Below are 16,557 nucleotides of genomic sequence, written 5' to 3'. Positions count from 1 at the left end.
CTGAACAAGCTACGGTGTATCACGGCCACGACGAATTCTGGTATCGTGGAGAGAATATTCCAAGGCAAGACTAAAATATGGAACATCGATTTTCTACCTACTTAACCGACTACATTGCAACCTTGAACAGATATCTCAGCTTCAGGTGCTCCACGTTGTAGGAGATATACTCGTTGTATTGGAGATATCCCCCTTTATGGTTTGGGTTGCTACCCGGCTTGCCGTCAGGCTGTGCAGTTCAGTCAGCCTCCTCTTCTCAGGGTGGCTCATTGCCATTTGGCTCAAGAAACAGAGGGGTTGAGGGACTCACCATTTTCACACCCTTCAAGGCTGCGTGCACTGATCCTGCGTCCTTCCACTTGTTGTACCCCAGTTTTCCGACTCCTTTGGTAGCGATACAATTCTTCTTCTTCGCCAGCTCGGCTGCGTTGAAGTCTCCCGAGTCGATTTCATACATGGGGTTGCTGAGTTCTGCTTCTACCAGGAGCAGCAAGCCAACGCCACCGCTCATCGAGGCCACGCAATAGTTGGCCGACTTGGAGGACAGGTCTGCCAGGTAGACGCCCTTTCCGAAGGCATAGCCGTTGGCAGGAGCTTCTGGCGGTGCGATGCGCAGACCTTGGGAAAGGATGCCACCAAAATTCGTAGTCCGCGAGCCGTGCCACAACAGCAACCGGCTGGAGTCCTTCAGCTCCTTCGTGCTCTTCTCAAACCTATCATGCTCGCCAGGACGTTCTATGCGGAAGATGTCCTGCAGCCGGTATTTCAGCCCGTGGCTCGCTGCACTTGAATCCAGGAGATACTTGGAGAGCTGCTTGTACTCGTCTGATTTGCGCTCCAGAGGGGTGAATTCCTTCATACCAAGTCCCTTAAAATGGGAATCGAGAAGGTTCACCGATGCAGAGTCCTTGGACTTATCATTCGCCCGCATGATTGTGTTCGCGACCTCCATGTCGGTGAGAGTGTCCAGCATTGCCACTTCTTTGCGCAGGATATCGTCATTGTCGATCATTGGTGGGCGATTCCGACCGAACGCATGCGGAATGGTCGAATAGTACTTGTTTGTCCATTCTTCAATCACCTGTTCAGGATTTAGCATACTCATGGCCTGTCAAGACGATCGAAAGTAGCAGCATTCCATACCTCATCACGATCTCGGCTATACTTGTTCTGTGCGAGGCTTGGGTGCTTGATCAAGCTGGCAAGTTCCTTCAGTTCCTCGAAGCCCTTCTTCAGGGTCGACTTCCCGAGTTTTCCAAGAGGCAGTTTGTCGGCGTTGTAGCCAATCTCCTCTAGTACGGAGTTGAAGTGATTCTCGCTGTGCAACGTCAGCCAAGCTGCACCCTCGACAGATCGGAGAGCCTTACTTGAAGATCAATTCCATGAGCCTCTGCGTTGGCATGTCAAGCTCACTTTTGGCTTGCTTGGCACCGCAGTTTCGCGGTCCGCCTCCATTGTCGTCACTATCACCGTCGTTCTCATAGGCTCGTTCAACGAACGTGTACTTGTTTGTTTTCGGCTCGCCAGTGCGGTTCTCCCAATCCAACCCAGTTTTACTCTTGAAACGCTTGCCAAACTCCGCCTTAGCGTCGTCTAGATCATCAAAGTCTACAGTCTTGATCTGTCCAGTCTCGCCAACTCTAAGAATTGCCGTGAGCATGGTGCTCTTTTCAAACGCGAAATAGGGCCATCAAGTATGGAAATTGGACATACCTTCCCCATCTCGCGTGTGCATAATATGTGTCCTCCTTGTCATCAACAAGGAGCTGCAGCATGTAGAACTGCATTGGTCGAGTCAACACGTAAGTTCAGTGGAGGAATGAAGAATAATACCTTGTTGTTGTTTCCAGACACGTTGCTCAGATTGAGGGATGCATCCCATATGGTTCCGTTGGTATCGGCGTGAATATGTACTTTACCTAGCAATCTGTCAGCTCATACTGTTAGGTAAGAGGGGCTGCTGTTGCGCTTACCGCCTTCCTCAAACCCTTCGTCGACAGGTATTTGGGGCTGCGTTGGTTTTGCACCTTTGTTTGTCTTCTGCTTCTTGAGTCCATTGGATCCTCCAGCGCTTCGTGTCTTTCGTTTGGGAGCCATGGTTAGTCGCGTGTTTGTGCGAAGGTTAAACCTTGTTAATACTGTTACAATCGGCGCCACTCGTTGAAACTACTGGAATCGACCTTTGGGTTCGAGAGGAGGGCATTAATATATGCAAGCTCTAAAACAGCCAAGGCAACAACCGCATGGCAGTGGGAAGATTGCAATTGCATCATACAGCAGTAATTCACCATGCACAAGGGGACCCTTCGTAGGTGCTGCGTGCTGACGTCGCCAATGGACCGACGCTGGCCGATCAGCTGGCTGTCATCCTGTCTTGAAACTTTCTTCCCTGGCTTCTGCCTGACCTAGCTTATGCATAATATCGTAGGGCTGATAGTCTTGATATTTGCACAGCTGGGGTATTGATCGACTTATGCCTAAACCAGTGCGCCGTGATTGGATGAGAGGTATCGAGTGCGGAGACGAGATGTAGGAGTGAGAATTCTGATTTTTGGGGGCCGAATCGGAAATGACTTCTACAATGCCGAGCCATCAATACAGTTGGGCTTTATAAGCACTTACGTCACTGTAATTATTGCGGAAGGTGACTGCGTCGCGAAAGAGACCGATATGCTCGACTGGCCCATGGCGGGATCCAGCAGAAAGGCCGCGAAAGCTAAGACAGGTGATTATTTTTTGAGGCGTGTCAAGGAACTATGTATAAGCCTTGCTGGCCATGTGGGACAAGTGCCTTATTTTATGGAATCACTCAATCTACTGGCTCGCTAAGTTGGAGCAAAGCCCCAGTAATCTCATGCCGTAGCTGGAGACCAGCAAAGGCTGTCCTCTAGATTGATTTCAGGATTTGCATACATACACAGGCTACTAGTAGTGAGACATACCGTGGCTTTAAAACAAGAAGTAATTGATAGCATTTCAGCTATGAAGACTTTGGGTAATATGCTTCAAGTCTGAGGTGTCTCTCAAGCCACTCCTGCTCCATCACGCTTACTACCACATCGGCTTTTTGCCCAAAGGAGATACTAGTCCACCTCGCCAAAGAGAAAAAAAATAAGATAAGCTCCTTAGCTCTGTATCCTCGGGTCCTGTTCGTATTCGTGACATTTTTGCATCTCAGGAATACTGGACACTCTTGACATCATGGCATACTCATTAAGGAGATTATCTAGCAACAGACCTTGAAGAAACCAGACACTCCGCTCCTGAATAAGCAAGGGAAGTTATTTGTGTTGGAACCGAAGCCGAGAAAAGGGTTTTGTCAGTGGGATGCTTCGTGCACTTTCTGTCTGCCGTTATATATCTTATTTCAGAAGTTTCCGTGCCATCGTCCAAGTTCTTCGCTTGTATTGTAGTCTTCCTTAGGATTGCCAGGCTAATTTGTACCGTAGAATAGAAAATAATCTCTAGAGTCTGTCTGTTGTGTTCGACTTTTGGGCTTGCCGAACGGCCCCAACTTGGAAATAGATTCGAACATTTAGCAAGCGCTCTAGTAAAACTGGGCTTTGAAGCACCTGCCACCACAGGGTTAGGTCAAGTACAATTATAGAATCCTTGGCATGGAGTCAAGTCTAAAACATTGAATCTTGCCCTCTTTCCCCAGAAAAGGACCAAGAGAGTATACTGAACCGAATTTCTACCGTTGCCCCTCCATAACGGTACTGTTCTCAGCGGCCGCAGGTAAAGCTCTTTAGAGGTGGGGTCTGTGATCATTTGGACTCCCCTAACAATGGATCTTGCAATCTTTGGCTTGTTTAGTACGAGTTTAATATATGTTATCTGCAGCATCTGTTCTGTTGCGGGATGATATGATGGCCAACCGAGGGGAGAGGAGAGCGTTCTCCGGCATGAGATTTGGGAACCGTTTAATGGAGAAATTCTGGGCTGGGTTGCTTCCAACTATTTAGACAATTTGCGTAGTGCACGGGAACTGTCATACAAGATCCAGATGGTAACATCGAAGGTGGTGGTAGCAAGTAAAGTATTTGCGATTGGATCACTCTGTTCGAGTGGTTAATATGGTGGTAAACACCAGTGTAAGGATGTCACGCCGCTTTTAACTATCGACATAGGAAGTGGTATGGACTGGCTGATGCAAGTGGTTGCTATGGTGCTGCACGAGAGGTGAGGGGCGGTCCCCCTTGCGTATAAAATGGCAAACGCCACAGTTGTAAAAGGAGCTCTTCTTTCCTCTCCTCTCCAGTTTAAAATTTCGCAATGTGATAGGATTTGTAACGGAGGCTCAATTCGCTTGCGATGCCCCGACAAAAAGGTCGTTTTTAAAGCTCTCTTATATTAATACGATATTAATATTCGTGTTGAATGTTTCTATATCTTTAACGCGGAACTTAAAGGGCTCGGTTTATATGGTGGCCCCATTTAAAGGCTTAAGCGTTAGGACCCACGTGGGCTAGGCTTGTTCTGGCGAATATGACACGAGGGGCTGTGTCTCCGGCGTCAGCCTGAGCGATGAACGCTTTTGTCGGACATCGCTTGTGGATCGACTCTGCATGCGACAGCAGGCACCCATCTCGCTCAGAATGTCAATGAAATCGATTGTCTCCAGGCTGCGCCGGATTATGGCCGCCTCGCCGACCTTCGGTCGCGCGCGCGATGGCCTCAGCTGCCTGCCGGTTGAGTTGCATCTTTTGGTTCTCGGGTACCTGGGGCCCGACGACGTAGCGGCGGCCCTCAACGTATGCCGCATGTGGCGATGGATTTGGCTCAGCGATGAGATATGGCCAAGACTGGCAGATCGCTGGTTCCACGGGCTTTCGGAGCACATCTACTCCACTACAACCGAGGAGCAAGACGCGGGCGAATCATTCCGCATCGCCTTGACCAAACATCAACGCCGCATCAAGGGCCGCTTCTCGAGTGCCCTTTATCATGGGATGCTGCTTGAATCGGATAATTATTTCAAGGTCAACAAGAAATTGCCTCCCGAGCAGGGAGGTGTTCATTCGAATAACGATGCTCGTGATTCCGACGGCCACTTTGCTACATTCAGGTTATATAACAGCGGCCGCATAGCTTGGTGGCCAGAGTCGTATGCTCTTCCTTACCTTGCCGTGGTCGATGATCTGCGTACCAAGAGGCGAAGGATATTTTCATTTCCCGACCACAAAGAACAACAACAAGGTTTCAAGACCGCCATGAGTGACAAACTCTTCGTAATGGGAAAGCACTTTATACTGCATGCATGGCACCTCGAGCGGGACACACTCCAGTCTCTTGACGTACCACTTCGAGTCGAGAGATGTGTCATCGAAGGCGAGGTTGTACTTGTGGTCGCCAAGAATGCCATCGTCTATCTTTGGAAATTTGGGGAGAATTTGCAGCTGGTTGACATGACACCAGTCTACAAATATGGGCCAGTGAGCTGGAATAACTCTGGCGATTTCTCTTCACATTTGCTAGGAACACACCGCGTCGGGATTCGTTTACAGCGCACAAACACGCCCATTGACTTCATCATCCACCCGAGTAAAGCCGACGCTTTCTTTGTCGTGACATTAGAACACGGAAACCTGTTCGTCCACGAGTTCGAAGATCGGAAATTCTCCACCTCCCATCGCTTAGAAGAGGATTTGCTGTCGAGTCGGGCACTGATATACAGTGGACAACTGCGCTGGGAGAAAATAGATTCTTGTGGAGGATACAACTTACTTTCGATCTACCTCGAACACCCCGAAGCGAGGAATGGAGATCCAGATGAAGACTTATGCAATGCCGTGAACTGCCAGTGTCAATGGGATACATCGCATCCACGAGTATATGTCACTGTGGTCTCAGTCTGTTTCAACGTCTATACAAGGAAATTCCGAGTCTTCCATCATCATCCACTCCCAGGCTCGGACCCTAAGACGTTTCATATCTGGAATCAAAGACTGATCAGTGTTGGCTGCTTCCAAGGATCTAATATTCGCATGCTCAGCTCATTGTCTGAGTTTACCAGAAATGCTGACCTGAGGAATCTCGTCATTATTCCCGTATACACAACGTCACACCCAAAGCGCATTGACCAAGGTAATTTGACGAGACGGCATAGGATTACCATGAAATCCGACATGCTGCGATTCGAGATCGGGGGGCAAACTCACCATCCAATATATGACTCCCTGGAGTACCTCTTCGATGTTAATCAGGCGTATGCTGAAAATCCCGTGCGCAGGCAGAGATCGCTCGATTCAGGCACCGATCAGCCAGGATTGGAGGCATGGAGGTTAGTGGGAGACGACGACTTCTTGGTCTATTTCAGAAACAATACATATACTGCGTGGAGCTTTTAGCACGCTCTGATTTCACACACCTTAGGACATTGCATGGTACATCTAGTGGCATATGAAAGGAAGAGTTTTGAGTTTAATCACAAATATTCATTCAGGTTCCATCGTTCTTTTAGTTTGAGGCTCTTGCCTCAGACCTGTTCATGACCTGGTAAATCTGGTTTCTCGCCCTCATTCTTCGGGCGTCCACCTCTGCCTTCCGATCTTGCCTTTGCGATTTCAGAAGCAAATTTACTACGCACTTTATGTCCGGGTCAGCCATCAAGAGCATCGATTCGGACCGGTCTGAAAAAATTCTTGACCGTGGAACTCCGACAGTAGCTAGAATACCAAGGAGATTAGGTATTTACTTACTCCGAATCTCAGGCCCATGTTTATAGAAGAAAAAAACCGGGGCTGTAACAAAAACGGCGATGATGGCAAGTATTGTACTTGCATATTCAAGCGGATAGTCGCGGCCGATGTTCTCGTACATGGGACCGGAATATATAGCCGCAATACCGGAAAGAAAATCTCGGGCGAAATCGTTTCCACCAGTGGCGCTCGCAGCATATACACCGTAAGCTGCAACAGTATAATCAATGCTGGACTGGTATATGCTGTAGTTGGCAATGCCAACTAAAGTAGAGAATATCATGGGTGCTATCCAGTGTACCCGAGGTGGTCCAAGCGATGTCCATGCGAAGCCTATGAGACCAATTGGCTCCAGAAGGATAACTTCAGTGGCAGGCTTAGTTATAATTCGAGAGAAAGTTTTGGTTTGACTGACCATATTTCAGCCACCATAAACGGGCTTCGGGTGTAACAGACTCAGAGCCGTGTTTCCGCCTCTTCTGCCGGAACATGTGGATTGACGGAAGGAAAGACAAGTAGGCCAGAAAGTACCCGATGAGCAGTCTGAATATATTTTGAGTGTTTGGTCGTTCCCCAGATCTTATAACGAGGAAAAACTCACGGAATAAATGCCAGGCTGATTCCGATAGTGTCAAACCCCTAGGGAAATGCAATCAGCAGAGAAGGCCAGAGAGGGGACCGTAGGAAAGGATTATTCGCACCCATTGCTTATACACCGGTTGGAAACCCTGGAGAAAAATGAATATCAGATTGTCACTAAAGCCGCTCACAGCTGACAACCACGCAATAATGGGCTCCGTTAACAACATGTAAAAGGGCCGACTCCATATTATTATGACCTCTTTGAATGTCATTCGCTGGGTTTTGACTTCGTTAGGGCCATATACTTCTTCGCCTGCCTTTCTTCGCTTCTTTGCTATGCGATTGAGGATGATTGTGGAGCGAGTTTCGGGAACGAGGAAGAAGTGCATACATTGAACGGCAGCTCCAGCTATTAGTTGCGTGTAGAATATCCACGGTAAGGGTTTCGATGTTTCGACAAACCCACCAACAACAGCCCCCACTACAGAACCCCCAACGGACGACAGAACTAAGAAGGCGATGGCATATTCCTGGTCGTCAGGTTCCCACATATCAGCCAAAACCCCAAGAGTGACTGAGCCACCTGCGGTGGAAAGCCCCCCAAGGAGCCGGCAGATCACCAACGTTGCATAATTTGGAGCATATGCGCATGGAAACTGCCAGATATTGACAAGAAGAAGGCTGAGTTGTTGGGTCGGCCATCTTCCAAGCTCCTCACTCCACGGCGCCCATAGCTCACACCCGAAGGCGTAAGCGCAGAGAAATGTGAGCTGCGGAATCCGGGCGGCTTGTTTGCTGATCTCGAACTTCTTGGAGACATGATCGACCGCATTGGCATATAAACTTGCGTTCAGGTTGATGGAAATTTGGATAAGGAACATAACAATCAGTATTTGCCTACTTTCGTTCGACCGTTAGTACTATATCAACTACAGACAAAATCATGTGTAGTGAAAGTTTGCGAGGCTAGCTCACCACTTTCTCCAGGTTGGATAGCTGTAACCCAAGTGAGCATATTCGTCAGTTTCCTTGAGTTCTCGCTTGCTTCCAGGCCGGTGAGCTGCCTTCTCCCCAATGTTTGGCTCAACTGGAGAACCCCCCGGTGGTGCGCTTTCGATGTACTCATGTTCTGCTTTTGGCGTATCTTTTACCTTTGAGTCTTGCGTTGTGGCCATACTAAGTCACAAATTCGGCTTGCGGTATACCACGTCGAGGGTCATAAAGAAGGGCTTGGCTTCGTAAATGCCCAGAAATTAGTGCGAGAACAAGCTTTTTGGATCACGCGAAGCCACGCCATCTCAATGTCGCACAGGTGAGTTCAATCGTCGTTGATCAAAATCCTGCCCCTCTCATGCGGTACGACGATCATGTCGCGCGGCCTTGGGGCTGGTATCTACAAGCATTACTCTCTGGCCAAAGTGGCGGTTTTGGAGCACACACAGCTGCCTCTCTAACCTATCAGATTTAATATTAGCTTCCGACAATATGGAATGAACAAAGCTTTCCAGTTGTGGATGACCTCAGTGGAGCCAGGGTTTGAGATCCTCCCGTTCGGGTCGCCAAGGTCGTGTGGTTCAAATGGGCCAAAGGTATAAAAAGGTGACGTCAAACCCACCGTAAGGCTTCACAGGTAACAACAAGGATTGTGGTTTGGCCAATAGCTGACATATTATCGCAAAGGAATGTTTCACGTGCTGTCATGGGATTGGTGCGTGTAGTCTCAACCGCATACGGGTTGCGACTCACGGTCGAGAGTTCCCCGCAATCGATATTTAGGACTTTTGGTACCAACATCTCCGACCACATCCCAGCATTTGTTGCACCGGTAGCTGCACCGTAGAATTGTCTGAATACTTTGAGATATATCTGAGGGGCATCGACAGATAAGAGCGGACGCAATTCATGCTTCTTACACCTCATTTAATTGACCCATAAATCGTGACCGTCACGTACCGCTTTCCCTAGTTGTTACTAGCCCTCCCTGCTGCTGGCAGATCCTTAATGCTAGATCTGAATACTCTTAGTCAACACTAAGAGTACATACACCACCTGGTACAATCTGAGGTGAATCAAATGTGGGAAAAAACAATAGAATACTTTTACCCGTTTGTATGACTGGGGGTAAAAGGTTGAATGGGCCCGTCCTTGATCACAAGGCATTCTGGCGTATTACCACCAAACAACGTTGCATAGACGCTCGACCTATTCCGCTGATTAGACTGTAAAAACTTGGTTTAAGAGACCTGCGTTTTCGAGCTTGAGGTTGGCTGTATCGGACTGGTATCCACATAGCTAACATGTGGAGGACGCAACCCACGAACGTGCGTTTAGGCTCTCCTCACCAATGAAAAGCTGAAGGGATCAAGGCTGCCTGGATACTCAAGGTTTAGAAAATCTGTAGCTTAGACACTGTTCTACTTGGCATGTAGGGGTAATTGGATGTCTTGCAAACTTTATACTTCTCTGTGTCCAGCTAATGGGTTAACGGACGTGAATAGAGCACATCAAACAGGAATTCTGCGCTTCAAATCACTATATGTCCAGTTCGATAAAAATCTGGTCGGTTAAGTCTACATGCCTGACAAGATGAAATCATTGTTACGGAACACATCCCGGAAAGTGATTTAGCCTTTTAAGGAGCTCAAGTCCGCGCGCATCGAAAGCCGGCTCTGTCAGCCCGCTCAGGGCAGGGTGGTTGAACCACTAGGCCTGTCCCAGTCTCCTGACAGGTACTTTACACACAATATCGACAGGTTTGGTCTCTGGAATATCGGCTTGAAGTAACAGCAGCAGAAGGGATTGAAGGAGACATGCATGACGCTCATACCTGGGGGGACGGCAGTAGGTATTCGTCACTTGAAAGAGGTTCACCATCTCAGAGTCCAGTGACTATACTCAAGCGTACATCAAGTGCGGCGATCTTCTGGAGGCTTGGCCAATACTCGCGAAGGAGTGAGAATTCAAAGTGGAATAGAAGCTGTGCGTATGAAGTTCCTGTAGCCACTCACATGCGGTACCATAGAGGAACGTAACAACTGCATGCTACGTCTCGGACTATTCATTCCTCGTAACTATACGTAGCTAGTAAATTCTCTTACATTCCCAGTTATCGGGTGCATTGACATCTCCAGACCCAATGTACTGTGGTTGCTTTGGGTAAACGCAAATAGGTCGCTGACTCTCAAGCCCCAGCTCGAAGGTGTCATTGACATACTTGGTTGCGATAAGCTTCTCCGGTGCCGTGCTACCCTCGACCCACTTCATTAAAGCCAGAATAATGTCGTGGTCGGCATCCTCATAACCTGGAACGGAATGTGTGATGCCCTCGATCTGCTGACTTCCCCCGGCAACGTACCACGGAGCCACGTCGGAGGTAGAACAGTGCTGCATTCCGGGAACGAGGAAAAAGCGGTAAAAGTCATCCAATTCGACTCCATGGGGTGCTAGAGTCTCGGTGACCCTATTATAAAACACTTTGCTGCTTCCCGTCGGAATGAGAGAGTCGGCGGTTCCATGATACATGAGGATTTTACCACCCCGGTCCATGTACGGTGTCATATCGAAGGCGTCGGCGGTAGCATTACCAGGGTCGATTTCATCAGCTTTCTGGACATCGGCATACGTGAACTGAGTATAATCCCACGTCGTATCGTTATACACCCAGCTCTGGAAATAGCCATAACCAAGTGGAGAAACGCCGCCCAACATAAAGCCAGGGTCAGTGCCAAGCGTGAGGCCAGGAAACACGAAGGTTTGATTCACATCGACCCAATCGTTAAACGACTGATAGACTGTTTGGAGTTGAACAGGCGTCAGGCAGTTTGTAGAGTTGCTCGAGGTACAGAGAAGTTCCTGATAATTGAAGTCGCAGCCAAATGGATCTGACACGACCCCGTCAACTAATCCATCTTGCGCGTCACACTGCTTGGTCATCTCTGCCTTGATGGTAGAGAACAACGAAGGATCGATGTATTTTGGAGTGCCTGTGGGATAGTTGTACAAGCCTTGCTTCAATGTTGCAGAAGCAAGATGAGTTGACCACCACGCTGTGGAAAGATCAGTTTCAAGCCGCGATACAGCACAGAACATGAGCGATTAACTCACCTGGTGCTCCCACTGAAATGCCGTCAAAATCATCAGGGTACAGTTGAACATCTCTCAATCCCTGACGTCCGCCAGTAGAACAACTGGCGTAGTAGGAATACTTGATGCCCTCCGAAATGCTGTAGTATGTGGTGACAATGGACTTTGACAGCGCAACTGAGCCATGCATCGCGCGATATCCCCAGTCGATCAATGTTTCGGGGTTGTTAAGCCCCCATGATCCATCACTGATAGCCGATGCATTATGACCGGTGTCTGTTGACATGGTGGCAAAGCCATAATGAGAAAAGATTCCCATATCAGGCCTGATCGCAACAGTTAGGGACTGTCATACCAGAGACATTGGGCAATGAGGAATATGAAATCACCAGTTGATGCCACCACCGTAGCCGCCATTGCCCGTGGCCAAAAACCTCTCGTTCCATATTGTGTCCGGGAGGAACAAACCGAAGTTGTAAGACGTGTTCGCTGAAGACTTCACGTTGATACCAACAGCACAGAGGGCTGGCAGATTTGTAGCGTTGGTAGGGAACGCCAAAGACGGGACACCGAATGAGCCGTTTTGTGGAACTGCATAGGCGTAATTGACAGTTGCGTCTGGGTTACTTTCGATAATGGTCGAGAAAGACTCAGGTGTACAGTCGATAGCATAGACAGTTGAGACTGCCAATAGAGTCTGAAGGGCACCAAGGCCCCAAGACAAGCGATCAGGCATCTTGGGCAGAACGGTTCACGAGACGATAGAGTAGAACTTGCGCCAAAGGGTTGAAGCTCAGCTGCTTTCGCAAAGCAGCGAAGCCCTCAAGCCGGACTTGGCGAGGCGGCATGATCTTTTCTTATGCAAGGCGAAGCCGATCCAGGTAATTAAGCAATGCTACGGTGACAACAAGACGGTGATTGCAAGGATACATTCGGGTCTATCACCGTATGCCTGCTCCACCAGGGGCCGGGGAAGCGTCGGTAGATTGATCGGTACGTGATCGCCGAAACAGCATCTTTGTTGCGGGAAGCGTTTGATTTGCAACGTGAAGATTCGATAAAGGGGGATGGTCCCATACCCAGCACACACGGATTGACAAAGCCTTATACTGTGTAGCAGTAAGCCTCTGCTTCTACAAGCTCCAAAGCAGCTCCTCGCTCGCTTTTGCAGCTTGCAGCTCTTCAAGATCCCCAGAACCAGGATAACTACCCGTGGAGGGTGGAGCAACGCCCCCATCCCCACAGCCCGACAACCCCTTTCGCACACTTCCCGTAGCTCGTGAACGTCGGTCATCGCTAGTCAGCAACAGGGGCCGGCATTACCGTCTTACCTAGGTACCCCAACATCGGAACGGCAGTACGGCAGACGTGCTCATAGGCTACCAGGCCGGAGCAGTCTTGCCTTTTGAGGCGAATACGTCATGCAACGATAAGTCTCTCCCCGGTCCACAAACCACCTGTCGATGGTGAAAATCGACACGTGCTACGATTGGGAATGCTTTCACCGTTGGACCTACAGGATACCCGCGTCGCGCTCATGTTCACGGTCATGTCAAATCTAGGTTAGTAAGAGCCTAGACGGCTAGTAGAGACATGTACCAACAACGTGTTTGACTCATGCCCTTGTGTCAAGGTGATTTCTTTCTGTGGTCCCACTTGCCACGGGCTTTCGCGTGCGATACTCCCGACAGACCCTTGAGGTCTCAGCGACGGGGTCGTTGCGAAAGTGACAACAGTGCACCATGGAATGGGTTTCGTGTAGATGAGAAAAGAAGAAGGATGCAGTGGCTTCTGACATCAAACATCATCAACATCAATTCAGCTTGAATCCACACTAACTTGATACTGTAACGTGGATAAGGTATGGGGTTAGCCTCCGGCCTACCCCTGAGTTTTCCAGCTGGTCTATTGAGACAAGCCCCGGGGCAGCTGATGCCAACTGCGCCATTACTCGCATGAGCAAAGTTGGAGACGGGGTCCCTAGGTCCCTTTCGCGACAGGTCGGGTAGACCGATCCACGGAAGGCCGAAACACTCTCCTGACATTCAGATGCCAGGCGGCTGAGCTCACCTTGCGACCGAACAACTTGCCTGAAGACAACTCAACTGGCTTACGCCACGCCAGCACACTCGAAGCAGCCAAAAATCAACACTCCTGCCCACCGCTCAAAATGTCCGGCGCCGACGCGCCCGAGATCATCGCGGCTTACGATGCCGTGCGCTCGGACAAGGACGAGACCAACTGGCTCCTGATCTCGTACGCGGGCGCCGTGGGCGACAAGCTGAAGTTGACGGGCACGGGCACGGGCGGGCTGTCGGAGCTCGCGAGCAACCTCGACGACAGCCAGGCGCAGTACGCATACGTCCGCGTCGAGTATGCCAACGATACCGAGTCCAAGAGGGTCAAGTTTGCGCTGGTCATCTGGATCGGCGAGAACACAAAGGTCATGCGCAAGGCGCGCGTGAGCATCGAGAGCGGCAACGTCAAGAGGGTGCTTGCGCACCACTCGATCCAGGTCGACGCCCGGGACAAGGCCGACCTGAGCGAAAAGGAGATTGTGCCCAGGTTACGGAAAGCCGGCGGCGCTGATTACAACGGAGGGAGGGGTTAGCCGTCCTCGAGTCGGTGAAGCTGGTGGGGCGGGCATTGGCGATGGAGTTTTGGCGGTGGTGTTGTTTTCTGGAAATACAGCGAGGCTCGGATAGACAGCACTGGATCTAGGGCGAATGACCATTCCGGTGCAGCAACACCAATACATTGCTACACCACCTTGCTTGGCCCAAAACCAAACGTGAACCAGTCTGCGATCAGGTATACCATTAGCTCTCTGTCGGGACAGCGAAACACGGTCGTGGCTTAGTCATCTCGCATGGCGGGGTGAACCTTGTTCCAACTGGCTTGTAACTTAGTGGTGTTGATTGCCCCTCCATCGGAATTTCGGGGTCCAGTACCCAATGTTGAAATCTGGACCTCAGACAAGCACGTCGACAATGGACATCGCCAACCCACGAAGAATACTGGCTGTCTCGCTCGAAGACTCGCAGCAGCACCTGAGCAAGCTTGTCAAAGGTAGGTCCCACCTCAAGTGTCTGCAATGCCTGCACTCCTGGCCTCGAGTCCGGGGAGACCGTGAGACCTTGTGGTTTGCTTTGGGTCTCTCCGCTCAGTGCCGTGAGACACGAAACGGGAACGGACGCACCTCTCATTGCCTCAGGAACTGAATAGCTACACAGATCTCACCGGCAGTGCGCCACAGCTGGTGTCTACAACCTTGGCGGGGACTACGCACTCTCTCGATCTCAAGACCGCGTATTACTCAGCATCTGTGCCTATCTGGCTAGACCTTGTGTCGAGTCCGACAGAATGGGCGGCGTCCTTTCTTGCACCAGAAGCTAAGGAGGTATTGAACGTGCTTGGAGGAGTGATAGTGGTCTTTTCTTTGCCCATCGACCCCCACTCGGACGAGGGCAGAACCGCCAGAGAGCTGATACAAAACGTCGGCAAGGTCGTGAAAGAGGGACTGGGTGGTTGGTCCTGGGATGGAGTTGGGCTCTGCTTGGGCATTGGGGAGATTGATGACGTGGAAGAGTGGGATGAGTGTGCCGCTGAAAGCGGTCTCGAGTTCGTGCAGGTTCGCGCGAAAGAAAGTGAGACGCGGAATGAATTCGGTGGTATGTTTCGAACGACCTGGCGTCACTTTCTTCCAATTCTGGGGGTACGCATACTCACTATTCACAGAAAAAACGGGCATCCCAAGAGCCCGTGAAGCACTGGAGGCAAACGATTGGTCATACGATGGCGGTGATTTGGATTCCGACTTTGGGGATTTTGAGACCTCCCTAGACGATGATGCTGGGCCTGACGATGCTCTTGGTGCCCAAGGCCCAGTGCTCGACCCGGAGAATCTGGACTTTGGGTTTGATAGAGAGGACTTCGCCGGCCTGAAACGTGCCATTTGGAATTCTGGGAAGGAGGACGACGAAATATTCATGGACGGCGAGGCGAGCAAACATCCACTTGAGGAGAAAGCCAATGAAGAGGATGCCAGGTTAGACGACATCGAAATCCAGAAGCTCGAGGGCATGATGCGCAAGCTCCAGGCTGTGAGAGACATGAGTGCAGGTCTCCCAGAGGAGCAACGGAAACGAATGGCCGCGAAGGCTGTGAATGAAGTTATGAAGGATCTATGACCCGAGTCCACCTTTGCTAGAGATATTCATGTATCGAATCATGAGGATTGATATGCCATATGCTGCGGGTCGTGATATGGCACCGAAGCTGCGGCCAAGGAAGCGGATATCATGTGTGGCCTGCAGGATGGGAAGCAAAAAGAGAATGAAAGATGCATTAGGTCGGATGCGAAAGAGTCTGATAAAGATGCAGTCTTCTCACTGAAGCCTACGCCCTGGTTCCCAGTCCACCATATGCTTTTTCTTTCGGGTTGAGTCAGCCTTTTAGAGCAGAACGGCTTGAAACGGAAAAAGTAAACATGTAAGTTGGATGGCTGCAACGCCTATTCAACTTTCAGAATTAGATTAAATCTCCTCTGCATGTAACATGACAACTCATGGGCTTAGGATCCAGATGAGCACAGTATGCATGTCCTATGACTGGCACTTTGAACTACTGCTGGTAGAAATAACGAAATGAAGGGATGCGCTGTTATCAGCCCCCCAAATACAGGTATAATGCAGTGAAGCACTGATGAGCTATCTCTGGATAACGCTGAACAGTCCATGGGTATTGCTATCTCCATCTTCTGCGAGGTTCTTGACCACACCCCAAATTATTATATACATATACATAGGACGAGGAGAGACAAGCAAGGTTCAGGCAGCTACACCATTGGTACCCCCTCACAATGGGAAGATGCCATCATGCAGGCCAGAATAGTGATCTGAATAGAGGCAATATCGTAGAAAAGCAAGTCGCTCCGCATCACACCCAAATGACATGACTTACTTTCGCGTTAGCAGGCCAGGCACCGTCTCAGACTCGCCTCACGAGGTCATCACAGCCGAACATCGACAGTCTTCGCTAATGTGTCTTCCAAGTCTGACAGGCCAGATTCTAGCATCGATCCCAGCCCTCGGCTCCACGGTCGTATTGTCAGATCTTTCGGAGTATTTTCGCCCATCCTTCATGCGCGAAGGAGCACTGTGCTCGTCATTTGCTCTCGACAGGAGACGGC

At 50.0% G+C, this 16,557-nt stretch overlaps 6 protein-coding genes across 6 annotated transcripts; 3 read left to right on the top strand and 3 right to left on the bottom strand.

Moving 5' to 3' along the window:
• Positions 1 to 109: 109 nt before the first annotated feature.
• Positions 110 to 2,097, bottom strand: JN550_010358 (uncharacterized protein; the record flags this gene model as incomplete). Its single annotated transcript, XM_049308604.1, has 7 exons — positions 110 to 229; positions 311 to 1,081; positions 1,144 to 1,318; positions 1,368 to 1,640; positions 1,714 to 1,781; positions 1,834 to 1,919; positions 1,974 to 2,097. 7 exons carry the CDS (start codon positions 2,095 to 2,097, stop codon positions 110 to 112), a joined length of 1,617 nt encoding a protein of 538 aa, XP_049167638.1.
• A 2,501-nt stretch (positions 2,098 to 4,598) lies between these two features.
• On the top strand, positions 4,599 to 6,350 carry JN550_010357 (uncharacterized protein; the record flags this gene model as incomplete). Its single annotated transcript, XM_049308603.1, has 1 exon — positions 4,599 to 6,350. One exon carries the CDS (start codon positions 4,599 to 4,601, stop codon positions 6,348 to 6,350), a length of 1,752 nt encoding a protein of 583 aa, XP_049167637.1.
• Positions 6,351 to 6,478: 128 nt separating this feature from the next.
• JN550_010356 (uncharacterized protein) lies at positions 6,479 to 8,458 on the bottom strand (the record flags this gene model as incomplete). The annotated part of the gene is made up of 6 exons (XM_049308601.1): positions 6,479 to 6,588; positions 6,702 to 7,064; positions 7,117 to 7,244; positions 7,303 to 7,340; positions 7,472 to 8,180; positions 8,259 to 8,458. The coding sequence occupies 6 exons, from the start codon at positions 8,456 to 8,458 to the stop codon at positions 6,479 to 6,481; spliced, it is 1,548 nt and encodes a 515-aa protein (XP_049167636.1).
• Positions 8,459 to 10,364: 1,906 nt separating this feature from the next.
• Positions 10,365 to 12,102, bottom strand: JN550_010355 (uncharacterized protein; the record flags this gene model as incomplete). Its single annotated transcript, XM_049308600.1, has 3 exons — positions 10,365 to 11,329; positions 11,388 to 11,692; positions 11,756 to 12,102. The coding sequence occupies 3 exons, from the start codon at positions 12,100 to 12,102 to the stop codon at positions 10,365 to 10,367; spliced, it is 1,617 nt and encodes a 538-aa protein (XP_049167635.1).
• Positions 12,103 to 13,536: 1,434 nt separating this feature from the next.
• Positions 13,537 to 13,977, top strand: JN550_010354 (uncharacterized protein; the record flags this gene model as incomplete). The annotated part of the gene is made up of 1 exon (XM_049308599.1): positions 13,537 to 13,977. The coding sequence occupies one exon, from the start codon at positions 13,537 to 13,539 to the stop codon at positions 13,975 to 13,977; it is 441 nt and encodes a 146-aa protein (XP_049167634.1).
• Positions 13,978 to 14,356: 379 nt separating this feature from the next.
• Positions 14,357 to 15,556, top strand: JN550_010353 (uncharacterized protein; the record flags this gene model as incomplete). The annotated part of the gene is made up of 3 exons (XM_049308598.1): positions 14,357 to 14,435; positions 14,600 to 15,037; positions 15,105 to 15,556. 3 exons carry the CDS (start codon positions 14,357 to 14,359, stop codon positions 15,554 to 15,556), a joined length of 969 nt encoding a protein of 322 aa, XP_049167633.1.
• Positions 15,557 to 16,557: the final 1,001 nt, after the last annotated feature.

Source organism: Neoarthrinium moseri, assembly GCF_022829205.1.
Source record: "Neoarthrinium moseri strain CBS 164.80 chromosome Unknown scaffold53_Wmoseri_CBS_16480, whole genome shotgun sequence".
In the NCBI taxonomy this organism is placed as follows: Eukaryota; Fungi; Ascomycota; class Sordariomycetes; order Amphisphaeriales; family Apiosporaceae; genus Neoarthrinium; species Neoarthrinium moseri.
This window is presented reverse-complemented; position numbering and strand designations above follow the sequence as displayed.